The sequence below is a fragment of the Erythrolamprus reginae genome, chromosome 1, assembly GCF_031021105.1.
Source record: "Erythrolamprus reginae isolate rEryReg1 chromosome 1, rEryReg1.hap1, whole genome shotgun sequence".
Lineage (NCBI taxonomy): Eukaryota > Metazoa > Chordata > Lepidosauria > Squamata > Dipsadidae > Erythrolamprus > Erythrolamprus reginae.
The window spans coordinates 363,206,216-363,227,135 of NC_091950.1; the positions used below are offsets into that span (position 1 = coordinate 363,206,216).

The 20,920-nt window shown below is 36.2% G+C and overlaps 1 protein-coding gene across 1 annotated transcript in view; it reads left to right on the top strand.

Moving 5' to 3' along the window:
• USH2A (usherin) overlaps window positions 1–20,920 on the top strand; it is a 584,211-nt gene that overhangs the window by 98,534 nt on the left and 464,757 nt on the right. Inside the window, exons 11-14 of the mRNA XM_070728574.1 lie at window positions 3,375–3,570; window positions 6,224–6,354; window positions 11,694–11,889; window positions 18,708–19,349. Coding sequence (XP_070584675.1) covers window positions 3,375–3,570; window positions 6,224–6,354; window positions 11,694–11,889; window positions 18,708–19,349 — 1,165 coding nt within the window. The remainder of the gene's footprint in view (window positions 1–3,374; window positions 3,571–6,223; window positions 6,355–11,693; window positions 11,890–18,707; window positions 19,350–20,920) is intronic.

Below are 20,920 nucleotides of genomic sequence, written 5' to 3' on the forward strand. Positions count from 1 at the left end.
TATTGTTTAAAATGGCTGTCTGAACCCATGGCCTTGCGGGAATTAAATGTGAATTTCATACCTTGTGTACATAAATTAATTCTAGTAGTTTGGACTTTTAGAATAGTTCACTCTGTCTAAATTCTGTTAAATTTAATTAAAGCAATTCAATAAAAGATTGTACAATGATCCTTGGTTAATTTGTATCCCCCACCCCCCAACTTGCATTAACTAATATATGGAGACTTTTTAAAACAAAGAAAGTTCTATGGATAGTTGGAATGGAATGCTAAATTTATTCTCATGACACTCTCAAGTGTCTACAAACCAAGAGAATAGCAAAATTCTAGTTTATTAGTGAAGTAATTTGTTCTCTACATACTCTGTTAAAGCACAGATTAGTAATTCCTGTCCATTATATGTGAAGCTTCCAAAATTCTGTGTACTGTTACATTTAGTTTCAGATACATCTTTATATTGGATAACCTAATCTTGATGTCAGGAGGGAGCAAATTTAAAGCTCCTTTCCAAGACTTTTATTCAAATAATGGATGGGAGGGATAGGATTTCTCCTATATTATACAGGAGAGATTTCTGTTTACCATCAATGTTTGTCTACTGAAAAAAGCCACTTTAATCATGACTGGGTGAGGGAAACATTAATATCCACCTGAACAATCCCATCTCTATGTTGGTTGCATTTGTAGATATGTGAACTGCTGTTTGTTTTTTCTGAAATAAGTAGCATTTCATCTTTTTACTCGTTAAATTGGAGATAGTATTTACTTACAATGTCTGTGAGTGATGGAGGAATTTATGTCTGTTTATGTGCATACACTGGTAGGTACATCTATCACAATACATTCTATAATGGCAGCATGTTTTGGGTTTTGAGAATGTGTATACACAATAGCAATAATACTTAAACTTATATACCGCTTCACAGTGCTATACTACAAAGATACAGTGGTACCTCATCTTACGAACGCCTCTTCTAACGAACTTTTCAAGATACGAACCCGGTGTTTAAGATTTTTTTGCCTCTTCTTCCAAACTATTTTCACCTTACGAACCCAAGCAGCTGCTGCTGGGATGAAGGGGTTTCTTTCCCCCCCTTTTTTGAAGAAAGAAAAGGGAGGGGCAGCTTGGAGGAGTAAAGATTTTGCATGCTTGCAAAAGCACTGACACGGTGTCTTTTTAAGAAAGAAAAGGGAGGGGCAGCTTGGAGGAGTAAAGATTTTGCATGCTTGCAAAGGCACTGAAACTGTGTCTTTTGAAAAAAGAAAAGGGAGGGGTGCCCCCCTTGCCTTTCTTCCTTCCCACTCACCCTTTAGCCTAGCCTTGCTTCTTCCACCCGCCCCCTTTAGCTGCTCCTCCCTGCCCTCTGTTCGCCTCCCTTCTAAAGTTTGGGATTTTCCTGAAGGATTTGCATGCATTATTTGCTTTTACATTGATTCCTATGGGAAACATTGTTTCATCTTACGAACTTTTCACCTTACGAACCTCCTCCTGGAACCAATTAAGTTCGTATGATGAGGTACCACTGTATTCCTATAGTAATGTTTACCACATTCTGAGAGCTAAGCCAGAGGATCATATACCCTGAATTATTTAAAAAATAATTATACATCTACAAACATTAAATATTCAAACATAAATGTTATAGATTGAATTTTATATGGCATTTCAATCTGTGTTTCAGAATTCTAGGCAAACATAGATATTTTTCAAATAATCCTATGCTTAGCATTCAGATGGCTTGGTTGTAACCAGATGTGGTTCTGCTATTGAGAACCCAGAGAAGGAAAATACTGAGATTTGCAAGTAAGATAATACTTATTTCAAGAATATATTTGCATATATTGGGAAAATGCCTGTGAGGACCTAAGGATCAGGAAGTAGTGCACAGCGTGATTCAGGTTTGGAGGGGTTCTTAGGATGGCCAGGGCTGGCAGATCTGTCGCTGTCCTGGCCATCCAAGGGCCTCCCCCACCTCTGAGTCATGATATATTCATTTATTTATTTATTCATCTATTAGATTTTTATGCCGCCCCTCTGCTGAGACTCAGGGCAGCGTACAACAATGCAAATACAAAATATACAAGAAATCTAACATTTAAAATACTTTAAAACATCAATCTAAAATACATAAGAAGATCTAATAAGAATCATGTTCTAAAACCCCAATTCATTTAAGAAACCAATCATCCACATTTCAGCCAAACATATATTACAAGTTCAATCATAGGCCGGGGTAGAATTCAGTGATTCCAAGCCTGTCGGCAGAGGTGCATTTTTAAGGCTTTCCGGACGACTGGGAGGGGGCAGTGGGACTCGCCGGGGCATTGCCTAGCTGACGGAACCTGGAGAAGACCAACTCTGTGGGACCTGACTGTTCTGGTTTCTGGTAGAAGTTTAGTAGTTACAAATAACTCTCATTAAATGCATCATTTCATGAATAAAGCAACTATGTTTATTTCTCTGCTCTCCTGCACTTCAACACATTCCAGATATCACTCGGTCCGTTATCTCTCTCTTAGCCGCATTTCTCACATTCCTTTTCCTGCTTCACTTAGACAAGATTTATTTTCCTAACTACATAGCTTTAAAAACAGCAGCACTGACTAAATACAATACAAAATACTTTGGCTTACCTTAGCGTGGCGAAAACACATCCATATTTCTTTTCAGCAACGTTGAAACTCCACCCTTCTTCTCCACTAGCCCCCTGACGTGCCAAATACCTCACTACAATATTTAACCCATTCCTCTCCTTAATATCTTCTTCCAGACCTTTGCTCTCTACGTTTCTGAATCCTTCTGAATTTAGGGTTAACCCAGCAGGCATCTGATTCTCCCTCACTGGATCCTGAACTCATAACCCCATCCTGTGGCTGGCCTCCCACCTGTTCTACTACCTGTAACCCCGGCCCCCCCACTACTTCATAAACACTATCTGAATCCAAGTCCTCAATATCTTCATCATCCTCCAACTGATCAGGAGTATGTACAACACCGACCAGCCCTGGAATATATGAGGCAGAAAATGGTCCCACAAGTATGTTCCACAGTGATCTACACGTTTGTTTAATAATTGCATTGGAGGGAACAGGATTGGGGAATTGTTAAGTGAAACACTTAATTTAGCAGCTGTTGCAACATACAATTTTAATGGCATGTTCTATGATGGTCCTATCAAGAGGATTCCCTATAAATAATTTGTAGAGCATTTTGTTTTAAAATGATTTTACATCTTTTCTTTTCTCCTGTCTGTAAAAAAAAATTAATGATAGACAGGCCAATATGTAACAAGGGGCACACGGCATTTGAATTCATATATCTGTTCTAAACAATGATTCCTGATTGTTCTATATTTTCTCTATTCTCTATTTCAGTGTAATCTTTGTCAGCCGCTGTACAATGACAAGCCATTCCATCCAGGAGATCAAGTTCATGCTTATAATTGCAAACCTTGTCAATGTTTTAGCCATGCTGTAAGCTGTCATTACGACAGGACAATAGATTACTTTCCTAATGAATATTATAGAGGTGGTGGTGGAGTCTGTGATAATTGTCAACATAACACTTCAGGTAATTACCACAACCAAGTGGAATGCACATATATTTGCAGGGACATATGTGGATGCTTTGTCGTTGGCTCTTCCAAAGTACCATTAATTAGAAGTAGATGTATAAAATGTAGAGTTCTATAATGTGAATTATTTCCACCCAACCCAACATTCATTGTGTAAATCCAAGCAGAAAAAAATAAAAATATTGTACTAAAAATTTGTAAGTTTGTTGGAAATATCTAGTTACAAAGTAAGGTGGAGCCTGTATCGCTAACTCCTATACATGATTAAAAGGCATGTGTATTAATTGTAATGTACATGATCACCATTGAAAGATCAATGCATTTGTCACATTATACATATTATATGGAATATATAATACATATTACATACATTTATATAATACACTTGTCACATTATACATATTATATACACTGCTCAAAAAAAGGGAACACTTAAACAACAGAATATAACTCCAAGTAAATCAAACTTCTGTGAAATCAAACTGTCCACTTAGAAAGCAACACTGATTGACAATCAATTTCATTTTATGATCAGCACATTCAGCTTTATACAGAACAAAGTATTTGATGAGAATATTTAATTCATTTAGATGTAGGATGTGTTATTTGAGTGTTTCTTTTATTTTTTTTTGAGCAGTGTATAATACATATTATATGGAAGAACATATTTTACGTAGACAAGATCCCAGATTTGTCTAGCACTGAATTATTTCAGTTAAAACATCATAAATGGAAAATAAGTAATGAAGTATAATTTAATTTAATAATTCAAATATGTCAGAATACTGTATGATGCAAAGGTGAGATTCAGCAGGTTCTGACCAGTTCCAGAGAACCGATAGCAGAAATTACCAGTAGTTCAGAAAACCGGTAAATATCAACTCTGACTGGCCCTAACCCCATCTATTCTGTCTCCAGAGTCCCACCTGATGGGGTGTGAATGAAGATTTTGCAGTAACCTTACTCTGGAGTGGGGAGGGAATGGGATTTTACAGTATCCTTCCCCTGCCACGCTTACCAATCCAAGCCCACCAAGCTACACCACTCCCACAGAACTGGTAGTAAAAAAATCACACCACTGGTATGATGGTTGACAAGGAAATAAAGAACACAGAGCTGCTATCAGAAGTCATCATAACATGACTTTGCTTTGAATCAAGAGAGGCCACTTTAAAGAAAGCATGCCCATTCCAATAAAGGGGGAAAGAATAATATGCTGTGGTATTTGTGATTTTCCACATATTCCCTTTTTAATAGGATTTTGCTGCTTTGATTATTTATGTGATAGATGTTTAAAAAATACAAAAACAGATTATAATGGGATAACTAGATGAGATTAGGTAGTAATTTGGAGATATATTGCACGTCTGTGTCATTTAAGAATAAATACTATTTAATCTCAATGTACTATTGGGAAAAAATTTTATGTGTAACTCAGAACAATATATACTCTCAAGCAGTATAAATTCTACTAGAACAAACTAACTCAACTTCCTTGTAAGGCAGTTTTGTTGACTTTAGTGAGTTCTGATCAGCTGTTCTTCACGTGAAAGCAGTGATGGACTGCCAAAACTTTTACTGCCACACTGTGGGCATGGCTTATTTTGTGGGTGTGACTTGATTGTCATGTGACCAGGTAGGAGTGGCTTGCCGGCCATGTGACCAGGTGGGAGTAACTTGACAATCATGTGACTGGGGGTGGCTTAAAGGTCATGTGACTGGGTGGGAGTGGCTTACTGACCAAGATAAGTTTTCAAATAGGTGCTTGGACTCTTTTTCAGTTGATTAAGTCACATTATTTGAATAGCCACAAAAATGACAAATGATAGACTGCATTATTTGTTGAGCACAATGACATTTTAAGGTTTTGTACTGAACTCACAAGGTTCAGTATGATAACTGATTAGGCAAGTAGTTCAATTTTCTTTAATTGTCATAAAAGTTCAGTTCTACATAATGATTGAAATGATTAAAGTGTTTATGGGTAAAACGTACTATTAAATTATTTTCTATTTTAAAAGAAATTAAGGATCATACTGAGGAATTAGAGAAGGAAGGACAATAAAAAAACTATTAAGTATTCAATAAATGATGCATAAACTTACTATCCCCTACTACCTGACCTTTTACTGCATGAAAGATCCTTGAATTGGCAGAAGTGGCTCTGATCCCATGAATTGTTTTAAGGACAGGACAACACCAGTAGAATTCCCTAATTACCTACAGCTGGATTCCAATTTTGAACATTTATAAAACACAAAAACATGTACTTACTTAAATCATCCTTTTGCGTGATTATATTTTTGGAGCTTTCAATACTCCATGCTTTTGTTGTTAGGAGCTAATTGGAAAATTTGAAGTTTAAGAATAATCTTCAATTTTAAAGAATAGGTATCTAACAGCCTAGCTTCATAGGAATGTCATGTTATGTAACAGATGGAAGTTTAATGGAGTAAAACACAGTTTGTAACAGGTTCATTGTTTCATATGCTCTGGATCACTAAATTGGCAGGTAGAGATGAAAGGTGCATTAAAATGGACGTCCTGAAAATTACATAATTCTCTCAAGGGAATTGTATTTAATTTTGAATTATACAGCTAATTTTCATGAATTGAAAGCTACATTGCATAACCTTTTCTTTTTTGCAGGAAGAAATTGTGAGTTGTGTAATGATTTCTTCTATAGGCATATAGATTCAGATCTCTCAGCTTTGGATGTTTGTAAACCTTGTGAATGTTACTCAGCAGGCACCAAAAATGGTAGTCAATTTTGCAATAAGGTAAGTGACTTTGCCCTTTAGCAGTGGTGGGCCCCAGCCTCAACAGTGGGGAACGTGGTCCCGGTGGTGGCCATGTACCGCATAGGCTAGTACCGGTGGCAATGCCGGCCATGCACATGTGTGCACGCGCCCTGGACCTATGCCTGCCCTGCCCCGCTGCGAATGCTGACTTCCCCTACTGTTCTCCCCTTGCTCACCTCTCATGCCGGCTCCCACCACCACCTGTGCTGCCACCGTTCACCCCAAGAGCGAGAGGCGAGCGTGGCAAGCGGGCGGTGGAGAGCAAACGGCGGCAGGCAGCAGCGAGTGGACACTTACTTGTTGCCCATTTCTGGGGTTTTTCGCTTCGGTGCATATTCAGAAGCCAAAACCCCCCAGAAATTGTTCTTACGCGTGCGCGCACGCAAAGGGAGGGAAGCGGGGGTGCACTCCCGGCCTGTTCTGGTAGGGCCAGGAATGGTAGCCTGCTCCTGCCTTCAGGTTATCTTTAAATTGGTTACCATTGGCACTAATTCCCATTATCAAGATTGAAAATAAATGAAGAAAGGTTCACCAAGTTCCTGAAAATTTATTTTACTATTTTAGATTTCAATATTTGTGTTTTGCCAAATTCTTAATGGTGAAAATGGGATAAAAGTAGTCAAAGAATTTATGAATTATGTTAAAGATACCATGATAATTATGGTCTTCCTCTCAACCTTTAGAGAAATTGTTCTGTCTGGCCCTAGGGCCACCCAAAATGAGGCAATTATACAAACACACACACACACTCATAAGCTTGGAAAAAAGCAAAACGTTTTTCTTTATGTACAAAAGGCTGCAAGCCTCAGCGACTACAAAAGCAATGCGATTCTCCGGAGAGGGGCGGCATACAAATATAAATAAATTATTAGTCCAAAAGGTCAGAGTTAATCACTCAAGCCAGCAACTGAAGTCTTTCTGGCTGACGTCAGCCAATTACTCACTACTTGAGTGTCAGAATGTTCAAAGATGTCCAAAGGAAACACGAAACCACACTGCATCAATGTCTTTCTCGAAAACTGAACAATAAATTCCTGCAATGTCAACTGCAAGCCTTCCCCTTTTTAACTCTGTGGCAGCATCTTTGATTCCTAACAGCTGTGACATGCACATTTCAATTTCTGCCACTGGAACCCCAATCCCAGCCATACTGGCTGCAACCCATTACTGCTACCAGATTATATAGCACGGACATGCTCCAAGTCCCTTCCCTTAAATACTGCCACCTTATAAGAATGGCTTTTCTGTGGAAGCCCTGCCCTAGGGAACCTTCTTCTCATTGAATTCCAACAGGTTTCTGTCTTCCTAAGTCTTTCATAAAAGCACTGAAAATCTGGCTTATCTCTTAAAGATGAGCTGACTGCTTGATTAGGCACTGGATTTTTTATTTTATTGTTTAGTTTTATACGGGCTACAAAAATGGTGGAAGGTCTAAGCATAAAACTTATCAGGAAAGACTTCATGAACTCAATCTGTACAATCTGGGGGACAGAAGGGAAAGGGGGGACATGATCGAAACATTTAAATATGTTGAAAGGTTAAATAAGATTCAGGAGGGAAATGTTTTTAATAGGAAAGTGAACACAAGAACAAGGGGGCACAATCTGAGGTTAGTTGGGGCAAAGATCAGAAGCAACGTGAGAAAATATTTTACTGAAAGAGTAGTAGATGCTTGGAACAAACTTCCAGGAGACATGGTTGGTAAATCCACAGTAACTGAATTTAAACATGCCTGGGATAAACATATTTCCATCCTAAGATAAAATACAGAAAATAGTATAAGGGCAGACTAGATGGACCATGAGGTCTTTTTCTGCCGTCAATCTTCTATGTTTCTATATACGTTTTTTATGGGAAACATCCAGAATGTGATACAAAATGGGTAGCTATATTAATGTTTTAAATAAACAAATCCAGTGCTACTTCTGAAATTCTAGTTTTAATTGCTGATTATTCCACATCGACAATAGCTCAATAGTTAAGTTGTTCTAATTACAGGTAATAATGCAGTTGCATGCTTGCATTCTCCTGTGTTTCATTTTAAAACTGAAGCTCAGCAAGAGTGAGAAATTAGGTGAAACACCAAGATGATATAAAAAAGAAAATAAGGAAAAATGGGATGGTCTGTCCAGCTCAATAAGGCATAAATAGACTGTAGCAGTAAAAACCAAGATGGAGCAGAATGATTAAGAGGCATTAAAAATAGATTAATAAGCCTAGAGAAAATGGGCAGAAATGAATTACATGAGATAGAAAGGCATTATTGAAGGAAGTGTTTCCAAGGCTGACCCATGGAAGATGGAATCATAAGGAATAAGGTCCTGGCTCATGAAAATTAATTGTCACATCACAAGGATAATTTCAAGAAAGTGTGTTTAAATGGCTCAGAATACACTTTCACTGCATAATTTACCATTCCGAGCAGTTCATCAATGCTTTTCTGTAAAGAACCAGTTATATGTCATTTAGTCTAAACGAAGATACAGAATTCCAGAAGAGAATAATTATATCGGTTTTATCCCTATGGATTTTTTAAAAAAACCCTTCAGTTTAGGAAAAAATAATACTTTTATTATAAAAGCACTTTATTCACAGGTGTGTTCTGAAAGGTATTTCAGATGGATTTTTAAAAAAAATCCAGGATGCAATTCCAGTAATTTTTTCAATAAATGTGCTTAGTAAATATGGACGTTGTATGTATCACAATACTGAAACAAGTGACGTATGACTGTTTTTCACAAAACAAAAATTCCTAGTGCCTCCTTCTTCTATCCTGCAGTGGCAGTAAACACAATTATTCTAACAACAAAGTCAATTCAAGTAAATGAAGAATAGTCTAGGAGAAGGCACGGGAAGGTAGCAAAACTGATCCAGAGGTTTTCTAACAAAAGTGTTCGGGATTTTGTTGCTTAGAAAAAAAATAATGGAGGTACAATTAAGATGGATATAAATATTCACGGCATGAAGGAAGCTGATAGGGAAATAGGTCCCTAATTGGAAATAGGTCCATTAATTCTGTTTAAAGATTTAGTCTTTCTTCTGGGTGTAGGACAGCAAACCTCCCAATACCAATTGTGGGAAATAGAAGTAGAATGTGGTAATTCTCTAACCCTTGCTTGTGAGCATCATAGAAGTATCTAAATGACTACTGTGAAAAATACAATGTTGGATTAAGATGGACCTTAGCTTGTAATGTCTCACAAATTAAGGATCATGGAAATTTATTTATTTATTTATTTATTTATTTATTTATTTATTTACTTATTTACTTATTTATTTATTTATTTATTTATCGAACAAGTGTAGGATAGTAGCTTGTATAAGCATAACATAAGTATTCATCCTGCCGCACGAATCCCAGCAACCAGTTAGGTCCCACAGAGTCAGCCTTCTACAGGTCCTGTCAACTAGACAATTATTATTATTATTATTATTATTATTATTATTATTATTATTATTATTATTATTATTATTTATTAGATTTGTATGCCACCCCTCTCCGTAGTCGCGGGGCGGCTCACAACAACAATAAAACAGTATATAATAAACAAATCTAATATTTAAAAATATCTAAAAACCGCTTATTTAAAAAGCAAGACATACACAGAAACATACCATGCATAAACTATATAGGCCAGGGGGAAGATATCTCAATTCCCCCATGCCTGACGACAGAGGTGGGTTTTAAGGAGTTTATGAAAGGCAAGGATGGTGGGGGGCAATCCTAATCTCCGGGGGGAGCTGGTTCCAGAGGGTCGGGGCCGCCACAGAGAAGGCTCTTCCCCTGGATCCCGCCAGATGACACTGTTTAGTTGACGGGAACCAGAGAAGGCCAACTCTGTGGGACCTAACTGGTCCCTGGGATTCGTGCGGCAGAAGGCGGTCCCAGAGATAGTCTGCCGCTTGGCAGGACCTAGGGGAAGAGCTTTCTCTGTGGGGGGCCCGGCCCTCTGGAATCATCTCCCCCAGAGATTTGTACTGCCTCCCCCCTCACATTTCATAAGAGTGTGAAGACTCATCTATGCCGCCAGGCTTGGAATCATTAGACACCCTCCCTGGCCAGTGAGTGTATGGTGAGTTTTTTGATTGAATGGATATGAATCTATTTTAATTAGTTTTCAGACTTTTAGATTTTAACTTTAATTAATTGGATTTCAATATACATTGTTTTTTATATGTTGTAAGCCACCCATAGTCTTTGGAGAGGGGCTGCATATAAATCCAATTAATAATAAATAAATAAATAAATAAATAAATAAGTACAAAGTAATGATAAAAAAAGACAATGGGACAGTAGGACAGGGACAGTAGGCACAATGGTGCGCTTATGCACACCCTTTACAAACCTCTTAGAAAAGGGGAGATGTGAACTGTAGACAATCTAAGGTTAAAGATTTTGGGGTTTGGGGAAGAAACCACAGATTCAGGTAGTGCATTCCAGGCATTGATATACCAGCACTTAGTCATCTAAGAAAGTTACATATGAGTAAGCTGCCCATATGAAGAATGGTTTGATAAAGGTTCAGGAATGCACCAAAGCATCTTTCTCCTCAAACTATGTATTCTTCTTTAGGTGAATGTTTATTTATTTATTAGATTTGTATGCCGCCCCTCTCCGCAGACTCGGGGCGGCTCAAAACAACAATAAAACAGTATATAATAAACAAATCTAATATTTAAAAAATATCTAAAAACCCTTTATTTTAAAAACATACAACACAAGCATATCATACATAAAACTATATAAGCCTGAGGGAGATGTCTCAATTCCCCCATGCCTGACGACAAAGGTGGGTTTTAAGAAGTTTGCGAAAGGCAAGCAGGGTGTGGACAATCCTAATCTCTGGGGGGAGCTGGTTCCAGAGGGTCGGGGCTGCCACAGAGAAGGCTCTTCTCCTGGCCTGATGACATTGTTTAGTCGACGGGACCTGGAGAAGGCCAACTCTGTGGGATGTAATTGGTCGCTGAGATTCATGCGGCAGAAGGTGGTCTCGGAGATATTCTGGTCCGATGCCATGAAGGGCTTTATAGGTCATAACCAACACTGAATTGTAACCGGAAACTGATCGGCAACCAATGCAGACTGCGGAGTGTTGATGTTACAAGGACATACCTAGGGAAGCCCATGTATTAAATCCCTGCTGTTTCTCTAGTTCTCTTTTTTAGTGAATAACTATTGGTGCATAAAACAAATTCCTGTTTCTGTTTGAAGATTATCTAACCTACTAATACACTCATTTCACTAATGGTTATGCACAAGACAAGAGAGGAAAAGTGCAGTCAACATTTGACCACACTTTTTATATCTTATTTTTTAGATTGGAGGAAAATGTAATTGCAAAAGACATGTGTCTGGTAGACAATGCAATCAATGCCAAAAAGGATTCTACAATTTGCAAGGGTTCAACCCTGATGGCTGCAGCTCCTGTAGCTGTAATGCCTCTGGGACAGTTGATGGAGATACTACCTGTCACCAAAATTCAGGGCAATGCAAGTGCAAAGAAAATGTTATTGGTAAGTGCCAGGAGAGAATCTACATCTAGATGTCTTTGCTTTTTCTAGGCAAAAAATGTTTGATGCCAAAATCATTGAAACCTAAATGAGACACAGTTTTCATGAGAATTTACACAAATCTGATTTAGCAGCATATGATTACTGAGTACTCCTACTAAATTACAGTTTAAACTAAGTATAATCTGCTCTTTGTTTTTTTCTGTATTTAGCAGAAATTTGTAGGTATCCCAGCAATACACATTTTTTACTATTAAAATATAAGGTATTATTTGCTTAAGATTTATTTTGGGCATCAGCATGTTTTTCATAGTGAAACAAATCTAAGTACTTTTAGATAAATGTTTATGTCAGCTTCCAAAGGTAAATGGAACTTTCCACCCTCCCTCTCGCTCTTTCTTTCTTTCTCTCGCTCTTCCTTCCTTCCTTCCTTCCTTCCTTCCTTCCTTTCTTTCTTTCTCTCTCTCTCTCTTCTTTCTTTCTTTCTTTCTTTTCTTTCTTTTTCTTCTATGAAATGTAAAGATCAACAGAAATCTTTCTATGCTAGGATTTGTAATCATGGACCATGTAAATTTAATTTTTAAAATTCATCCTCTGGGCTATTTATCATTTTTAACAATACATACTTTTTTGTTTTCTATTCCCACAGGACTTTTCCAGAAATTAGATTTGATTATAGCAATTTATTATTTTTAATATATTTGAGGGGAGCCACAACTATGTAACAACAAAATTTATCAAGTTCCCAAAATATAAAGTGCAATAATGCGCTTTGAAATGTTGATAAATGGGAATAATATGCAAGAGTAGCTTTATTTGTTTGTGTTTGATGAAAAGAATGATAACTCTACATCTCTCGTATATGTGACTTTTAAAAAAACATCACACATAATATTAATATCCTTGTATTAGAATCTGTTTTGTTTCACACTTCCTGGAGAAAAAAGTATTAAAATAACAATAGTCTTTTGGTCATCTGTAGGATTTCTGAATACTGGGTTAGGCTTTTGTTTTTAGTTTCACTAAAATAATATTTATTTCAAAACACTTGTGCAACTAATATATAACCCGGGAAACGTCATGACAAAACCTATGTCCAAAGGTATTTGGGGGAGGATAGGAGGGGAATGGGTATTTGGGTTTTTTGCCATAAACTAGTTGAAATGTAATATGCATTTTGAATCATTGGGATTTTAAAAAAAACAGTTCTGTGGGCATGGCTTGGTAGGCATGGTGTGACTTGGTGGGTGTGGCAGGGGAAGGATACTATAAAATCTTCATTCCCTCCCCACTCAAGAGGAAGATTATTGCAAAATCCCAATTTCCTCCTGATCATCTGGGACTCGGGGAGCAGAGGATAGATGGGGACGGGGCCAGTCAGAGGTGATATTTACCCATTCTCCAAACTATTCAAAATTTCCACTATTGGTTCTCCTGAACTGGTCAGAACCTGTTGAATACCACCTCTGATATGTATGTATGTATGTATGTATGTATGTATGTATGTATGTATGTATGCATGCATGCATGCATGCATGTACAGTATGTATGCTCGCTTTATTCGGCCTAGCACAAATAACATACATATTTTTGTATGTGTATATGTATGTAATATATTTTTTGCTGATAATGAAAAGTAAGGGGACTAGTATAGATCTATTTCAAGCTTATTTTACTCTGGTCAGCTAGCCATACCCTTACCTAGATTTGAACCTGGGGAGTCTGCCTGTATGGCAGTAGCTTTAACCCCTAGACCACAGGTTCTCCTTCACTCAGCTTATACCTGAATCCTTCGGGATTGGGCAGCATAGAAGTCAAATAAATAAATAAATACCAGGGAAGAGTTATGAACATGCCTATAATTTTGTTAGGAAATTATAATAAATATTGGGAGGTTCTGTTTTACTTTTTAATTTTACATGGAGTACCATATTTATAGAGTGTGTGTGTGTCTGTCTGTATCTTTGTGTGTGTGATATTTCTATATATAGCACTGAACAAACTGAACCAAACTGTACATGGGTGGAAGTAGACTCAGACAAAGACATTGGAAAAGTGTTGGGCATCTATTCTTGATGCTAATCATCTAGAACAAGGTCAAATTGGATGTATTGGTAGATCACAGATTAAACATGAGTCGACAGTGAAAAACAGCTGCAAAAAAGGCAAACACAATCCTGGGATGTATCACGAGGAGCATAAAATCTCGCCCACGTGAAGTAATTATTCCTCTCTATAGTACTTTGGTATGACCACACTTGGAATACTGTGTTCGGTTCTGGGGGGCCCAATTTAAAAAGGACATTGATCAACTAGAGCAAGTTCAAAGGATATTTACAAGGAAGGTGAGTGATTTGGAAACCATGTCCTATGTTAAAGGATCTAATTATGTTTAGTCTGCAAAGGAGAAGACTGACAGGAGACTTGATAGCTGTCTACAAATATCTGAAGGGCTGTCACAGAGCAGAGGGATCAGCATTGTTCTCATTGGGACATGGAAGGACTAGAACCAATGGAATGAAACTGCAAGGGAATAGATTTAGATTAGATATCAGAAAAAAACTTTCTAACAGTAAGGGTGATAAACCAATGGAACAGTTTGCCACAGGAGGTGGTGGGCTTGCCTTCACTGGAGGTCTTCAAACAGAGACTGGGCAGTCATCTTTCTGGGATGGTTTAATGAACCTTGCATTGAGCAGGGGGTTGGACCTGATGACCGTGGAGGTCCCTTCCAACTCTATGATTCTATGATTCTAAAACATATAGAAAGCATAAAATTTAGAAATAATTTTGAAAATTAATAAGAGTAAAATGATTGGTGCTTAATATATTACTCTAATGTGTAATTGTATAACACAAGGCCTAAAGATATATGCATGTACATATATAAAAAACCTGGGGAAACTGTTTACCTAATCTTTGGTTAAGAACTTTCTATCACTGGAGTACCAACATGAAAAGTTCTTATCTAACTACTTGCCCATTGTTTTGCTTATTAAATATAAGTATTTCCCAATTTGTTTGGGAAAGCAGTATATAAAGTATTTCCTCTCTCAAGGTAGGACATTAGCTTCCTATTTAGTAAGTAAATATGTAAGCAAATTCATTTAGCCACCATTGTTCTTTTTTTAACTACTGTACAAAATATTGAAAGAGTCTACATGAAAGATGTGTATTTATTTTAAATAAACATGTGGATACTTTAAAAAAGTGCTGGTTGTACAATACAAATAACCTTAGAGGCTTTTGTCACTATCAGTTTAACAAGCTTCATATCCAAAAATGTAACTAAGCACTGCAGTGTTATAGAGTAGGTTCTATTCAAGTTAGCACAACTGTTAAATCTTACTAATGATCCTATCACTACTAAAATACATTAGCACCAATAATTTTATTAAAGTAGGTGATTTATCTAGAATAAAAAAGGGAGAAGAATGTGAATTAAATGCCAAGTGTGTTAACTCCCCTGTACTTGTTAACACTGAATGGGATGCCCTGTAGGCCTTCCCTAGTATCGTTAGCAATAGATTACCTGTCAGGAATATGTATGGCATATTCAAATAAGCACGGTGCATATTTTTAAAACTGATACGATATGAATCCATGTAGACCAATTTTAATAGTTCAAAATGAGTCATAATTCTTGTTAACAATACAGTTATTTTTAAAATTTGCAGCAATGGTGTTCTTATTTTATTTTCCTTATTGAAATTAAATTATATGCCTTAGGTGAGCCATCCATCATTGCGGAAAGAACTTGCCTTCTATTGGAGTTCTCCACTTTTGTCCATATCTAATATGTTTCCCACTGTTTGGGGATTTGTTTTCTCAAATACAATATTCTAGGTATAAATTTGTGTACCCATGTGGCTTTTTAAAAGAAAGAAGATGTTTGTTAAAACATAGAACTCCTGATTTATATACGGTAATTTGTCAAGTGACACAAACAACTGAACAATCACAATTTCATTTTAATTTTTAAATAACAAATTCAGAATTAAAGCCATCATTTTTAAGAAAGGAGCAGCACATCTCAATTTATTCATGTCATCTCTAAATTAATAGACCGGACATTCCCTCAAGATTTTTTAAAAAATGCAGTCTTCAAGGCAACTTAAACTAACTTTAAAAAGAAAATTGATAGAGGCATATTACACTGTTAGGTGGTCCTTTTCTTTTTCTGCTTTTTTCTTCAAAATTAAAGTGTTGTGCATGTGGGTGGGTGTGAGTGTGTACACAGGCATATATACAAATGTATAAAAATAATAATCTATATAGAATCTGAGGTAATATGATTTGGTGCAACATGTACAGTACAGTTACTGTACACTTACTATTTTACAGTATAGTTACTGTTTTAACATTTACACAAGGAATCAGATTAATTTCATTAAATAATTTAAAGCAGGCCATACACATGGTTCTTTAATATTATAATTGAGGTAGACTGGCAATGTTTTCTTAGCATGGATTACAAAATGATTTGACTAGTATTAAATATATATACGTAGTCCTGAACTTACAACCAGTCACATAGCAACTGTTCAAAGTTAAAATAGCTCTACCTGTGTGCTACTTATGATTTCAAGTCAAAGTTCCACTGGTTGCCTCTTCCCATGGCTGTGGGCACCTGGGAATCAAGATGTATTTATGGCTGTTTATAATGCCCTGCAGTCAAATAATCACAAATTATGATGGCTTTATCAAAACCTGGCCTTTACTTAAGGTTTTTGGCAAAACTGTGCCCATGGCAAATGATTACTTCACTTAAGGACTGCAGTGTTTGCTTAATGACCATGCAAGAAACATCATAAAATCAGGCCAGTCAACTACCATGACATAACAAGCATAAATAGAGGACTACCTATGTTTATAAAACTATCATTCTCAAAAAGGAAGATTTTCATAGGATGTAGAATCCGAGCTTCCCCTAGATCAGGGGTCCCCAAACTTTTTACACAGGGGGCCAGTTCACTGTCCCTCGGACTGCTGGAGGGCTGGACTATAAAAAAAACTATGAACAAATCCCTCTGCACACTGCACATACCTTGTTTTAAAGTTAAAAAAACAAATTGGGAACGTACTATTTAGAGGGGGGAGAAGGTCTGAAATTCGTATATGTTTATGTTTTGTTTTTAATTTTCTTTTGTTGACATCTGATTGGCTATACAAGGTTTTCTTGGCTTATGAAAAATGTATAAAGAAAGAAGGAAGCACTTTGGCATAATGGTTAATAAGTTAGAAATATAATTGGTGTTGCACTTTTCGAAGGAACATTAGGGGGGAAATTTAATTAAAAGAAAATGAATGTAACTGGATGACAAAATTAGAAAAAAAAACTTTTGCAATTTTTATGATGATTGATATTAGTTACTAACAAAATACTGCATTTTATTCATGGAAAATTAGATGGTAAACTGTGTTGTCTGAATGTATGTTGAGATAAAAATTTAAAAAAATTACTCCCCCCCAAAACAGTCCTTCCTTCCTCTGTCCCTCCATTTATTTCATTCTTCCTTCCTTCCTTTCTTCCTTGTTCCCTCCATTTCTCCTTCCTTCCTTCCCTCCTTCATTCCTCTCCACTTCTCCTTTCCTCCCTCTCTTTCCCTTTTCTTTCTTTCTCTCTCTCTTTTCCCTGTGCTCTTGTCACTCACTGGCGGGCCGGATAAATGGCCTCAGAGAGCCGCATGTGGCCCGCGGGCCGTAGTTTGGGGACCGCTGCCCTAGATCCATCTTTGTACCCATGGTATATTTTAGTAATCCTTCTGTCTTCAGTTTGTTCTCTTTTCAAAATGTAAACTAGGAAATGATGCTATGTTGAGAGTGATAGTTCTAATGCCTATCCCTCATAAGGCACACATTGAAATACCAAAAACATGCCTTTTTTGGTTTCAAATATATTATAGAAACAAAATAAACTGGTGACAAGAAAAGGAGGTCCTTTGTCATTTGGAGAGAGGTCCCCTTCTGCATCTATTTCCATTTATAATTATTTATTATTTTGAAGTTGATTAATATTGTAAATAGTTACTTTTGTCCTTATACAGTATATTGTGTCTTTTAAATATATTTTAAAAACATGTTACATATTTTTAAAAGAGAATTCAATTTCAATAAATTATTCAATTTAATAAAATTCAATAAAAAATAATGCAATTCAAATTAAAGTTGAAATGGATACAAAAAAGGGTTGTTTTTGTAAACTTTAAAAGCTCTGTGGTATGAGGTCTCCTGCTTGAGCAGGGTTTGGACTAAAACATCTCCAAGGTCTCTTCCAACTCTGTTATTATTATTCTATTCTATATTATTTAACATTCTATGTGCAGAAAAGTTGAGATTACTGAAGACTCTCTTTTTCTAAACTGTGTACTCTATGACTGCATATGGCATTTACATCTCAGTTGTTTCCATACAGTTCAGGTAATATTGGTTAATCATCATTGATCCCAACTCTAGTAGCAAATCTAGGGCTTATCCTCTTGTGTCTTTCCTTTGGATTTCACTCTATTTTATGGATATATGGGATTGTTACGTTACGTTATGTTATGCTATGTTACGTTATGTTACTTTATGTTATAGCTTGTAGATGAGTTTGATGCTGTGAATTGTGATTACTTGAGTGTTTCCCACAGAGCTTTCAATCAAGGAAGCATGTAATTGTAAGGCTTGGCCTCAATGTCTTATTCTTTCTTTCCACTGTTCTTCCACGTGATTGCTAGATTGTGATGTACAAGTGCCTCATGTTCTGTTCTGCTTCAACTGCAACATAATATATTTGTATTATTTTATTGCTATTTTAAATAAGAATTTTCTCTTTTTAGGTCTCAGGTGTGATCAGTGCGAGTCTGGATACAAAGCCATTCAGAATATTGAGCAAGATGGGTGTGAGCCTTGCCTGTGTAACGTCCATGGTTCCGTGAACAATTTGTGTAATCCTTCCACTGGACAGTGCACTTGTAAGGAAGGGGTTAAAGGAGTCCACTGTGATGCCTGCATTGGCGGCTTTTATTGGATGGATGGTTTTGGCTGTAAGCCTTGTAGTTGTCAAACAGCAGGATCAGTTTCTGGTACATTGTGTGATCCCAAAACAGGACAATGTATTTGCAAGCCTAACTTTGGTGGAAGGCAATGTGATGAGTGCTTAAATGGGTATTATAAAGAATGGCAAAACAATGCTTCATTCTGTGTGCCGTGTAACTGTGATAAGTCCGGCTCTGTAAATGGCTCCTTAGCGTGTGACAAATTGACAGGACAGTGTCCTTGCAAATCTGGTGTCACAACTCTTCAGTGCAATCGGTGCAAGCCCTATATGTATAACCTTACTGCTCAGAATATTCTTGGCTGCATGCTTTGTGACTGTGATCCTTTAGGGACAGTTCCAGGAACAGCATGTGACCAAACCAGTGGACAATGTATTTGCCAGCCTTACCGCCAAGGAAGAAGGTGTAAAAAGTGTAAGCCAGGTAAGAAAATGATGAACAAAAACATCATTATGCTTTGTAAATCCCTATTAAGATTCTGTAAAATCCAACCTTGCAGGCTATATTGTAAGTAAGACTTCGGAGAGGGGCAGCATACAAATCTAAATAATAATAATAATAATAATAATAATAATAATAATAATAATAATAATAATAATTTAAAAAACCAACTTTTTTTCATAAACGTTTTTTATTTTTATTACCATACAGACATTTTCACATATTCATTATCTCATATCTCATTTCATTCTTTTACAAGATATTTATAAATATATTCTATATTTATCTTATTTCTTTATTAGTTCAAGGTTGCTTTTTTACCATCCTCCTTTTTAATCTCATACAGCCCTTTTTCTATTTTCTTCCTTCCTTTCCCCTTTCTCTTACTAAACCTACTTCCCTTCTTTCTCTCTCCTTCTCTTCCCCACTTCTCTCCTTACTCTTTTCTCCCCTCTTTTCTTTCCTCCTCCCTCTTTCTTCTAACTCTTCTCTTCCCTTCCTCTTCCCTTTGCTGTATTTTCTTCATTTTTCTGGGATGGTATTCCAGCAACCCTGAATTCTTTTACACAATCTTACATTTTTCCATATTTTATTCCATATAAATTCCTTTAATCTATTATTTTTATTTTGTATCTTTATGTGTTTATCTATTAATTATTAATTATTTATTAATTAGATTTGTATGCCGCCCCTCTCCGCAGACTCGGAGCGGCTCAGGGCGGATAACATGGTTAATACACTTCTAATTTAAAATTTTATTCCTTCCCCCTTTCCCTCTCCCCTCATCTCTTGATTAATACATCTGGGTTACATCATTCATTTATATTTAAAATTTCTTATTTACATTCCTTTTCTAACCATCTATAGAACTTCTCTCAAGTCTTATAATACAATGAATCTGCTTTATCTTTTAATCTTAATGTTAATCTGTTCATTTCAGCACAGTCCAATTTTTAAAAATTATCTACTTTCCAAGTTTGGGCAAATACAATCCTTGCTGCTGTTGCTATATGTCTTATTAAGTTTATATCTTATTTTTTTGTATTTTATGGGAGAATTCCTAATAAAAAGACATCTGGTTTTTCTTTTCTTCCACTATTTTTCCTAATCATGTTTGTATTTTAATCCAATTTTTTCTTGCTTCAGTACATGTGCAACCCAAATGATAATAAGAACCTCCTATTTGCTGACATTTCCAACATTTTACTGATTTGTCTTTAAACATTTTTGATAATTTTTAGGGTGACATATTCCATTTATAATACATTTTATGCATATTTTCTTTTTTAATTAATTTTTATTGATTATAAAAAACAAAAAAACATAACACATAGGACATAACAAAACATTAAATGAACATTTCCAAAATGTTGATATACATATTTTCTTTATAAACTGTTGCCATGGTTAATTTTTAGTTTATTTCCCATATTTGTTGCCATTTATCCGGTTCTATTGTATGTCCAGAGTTTTTCTTCCAAATTATCATTGTTTCTTTTAGCATTTCTTTCTCTAGTTCAACTTGTAACAAATAATTATATCATTTCTTAATC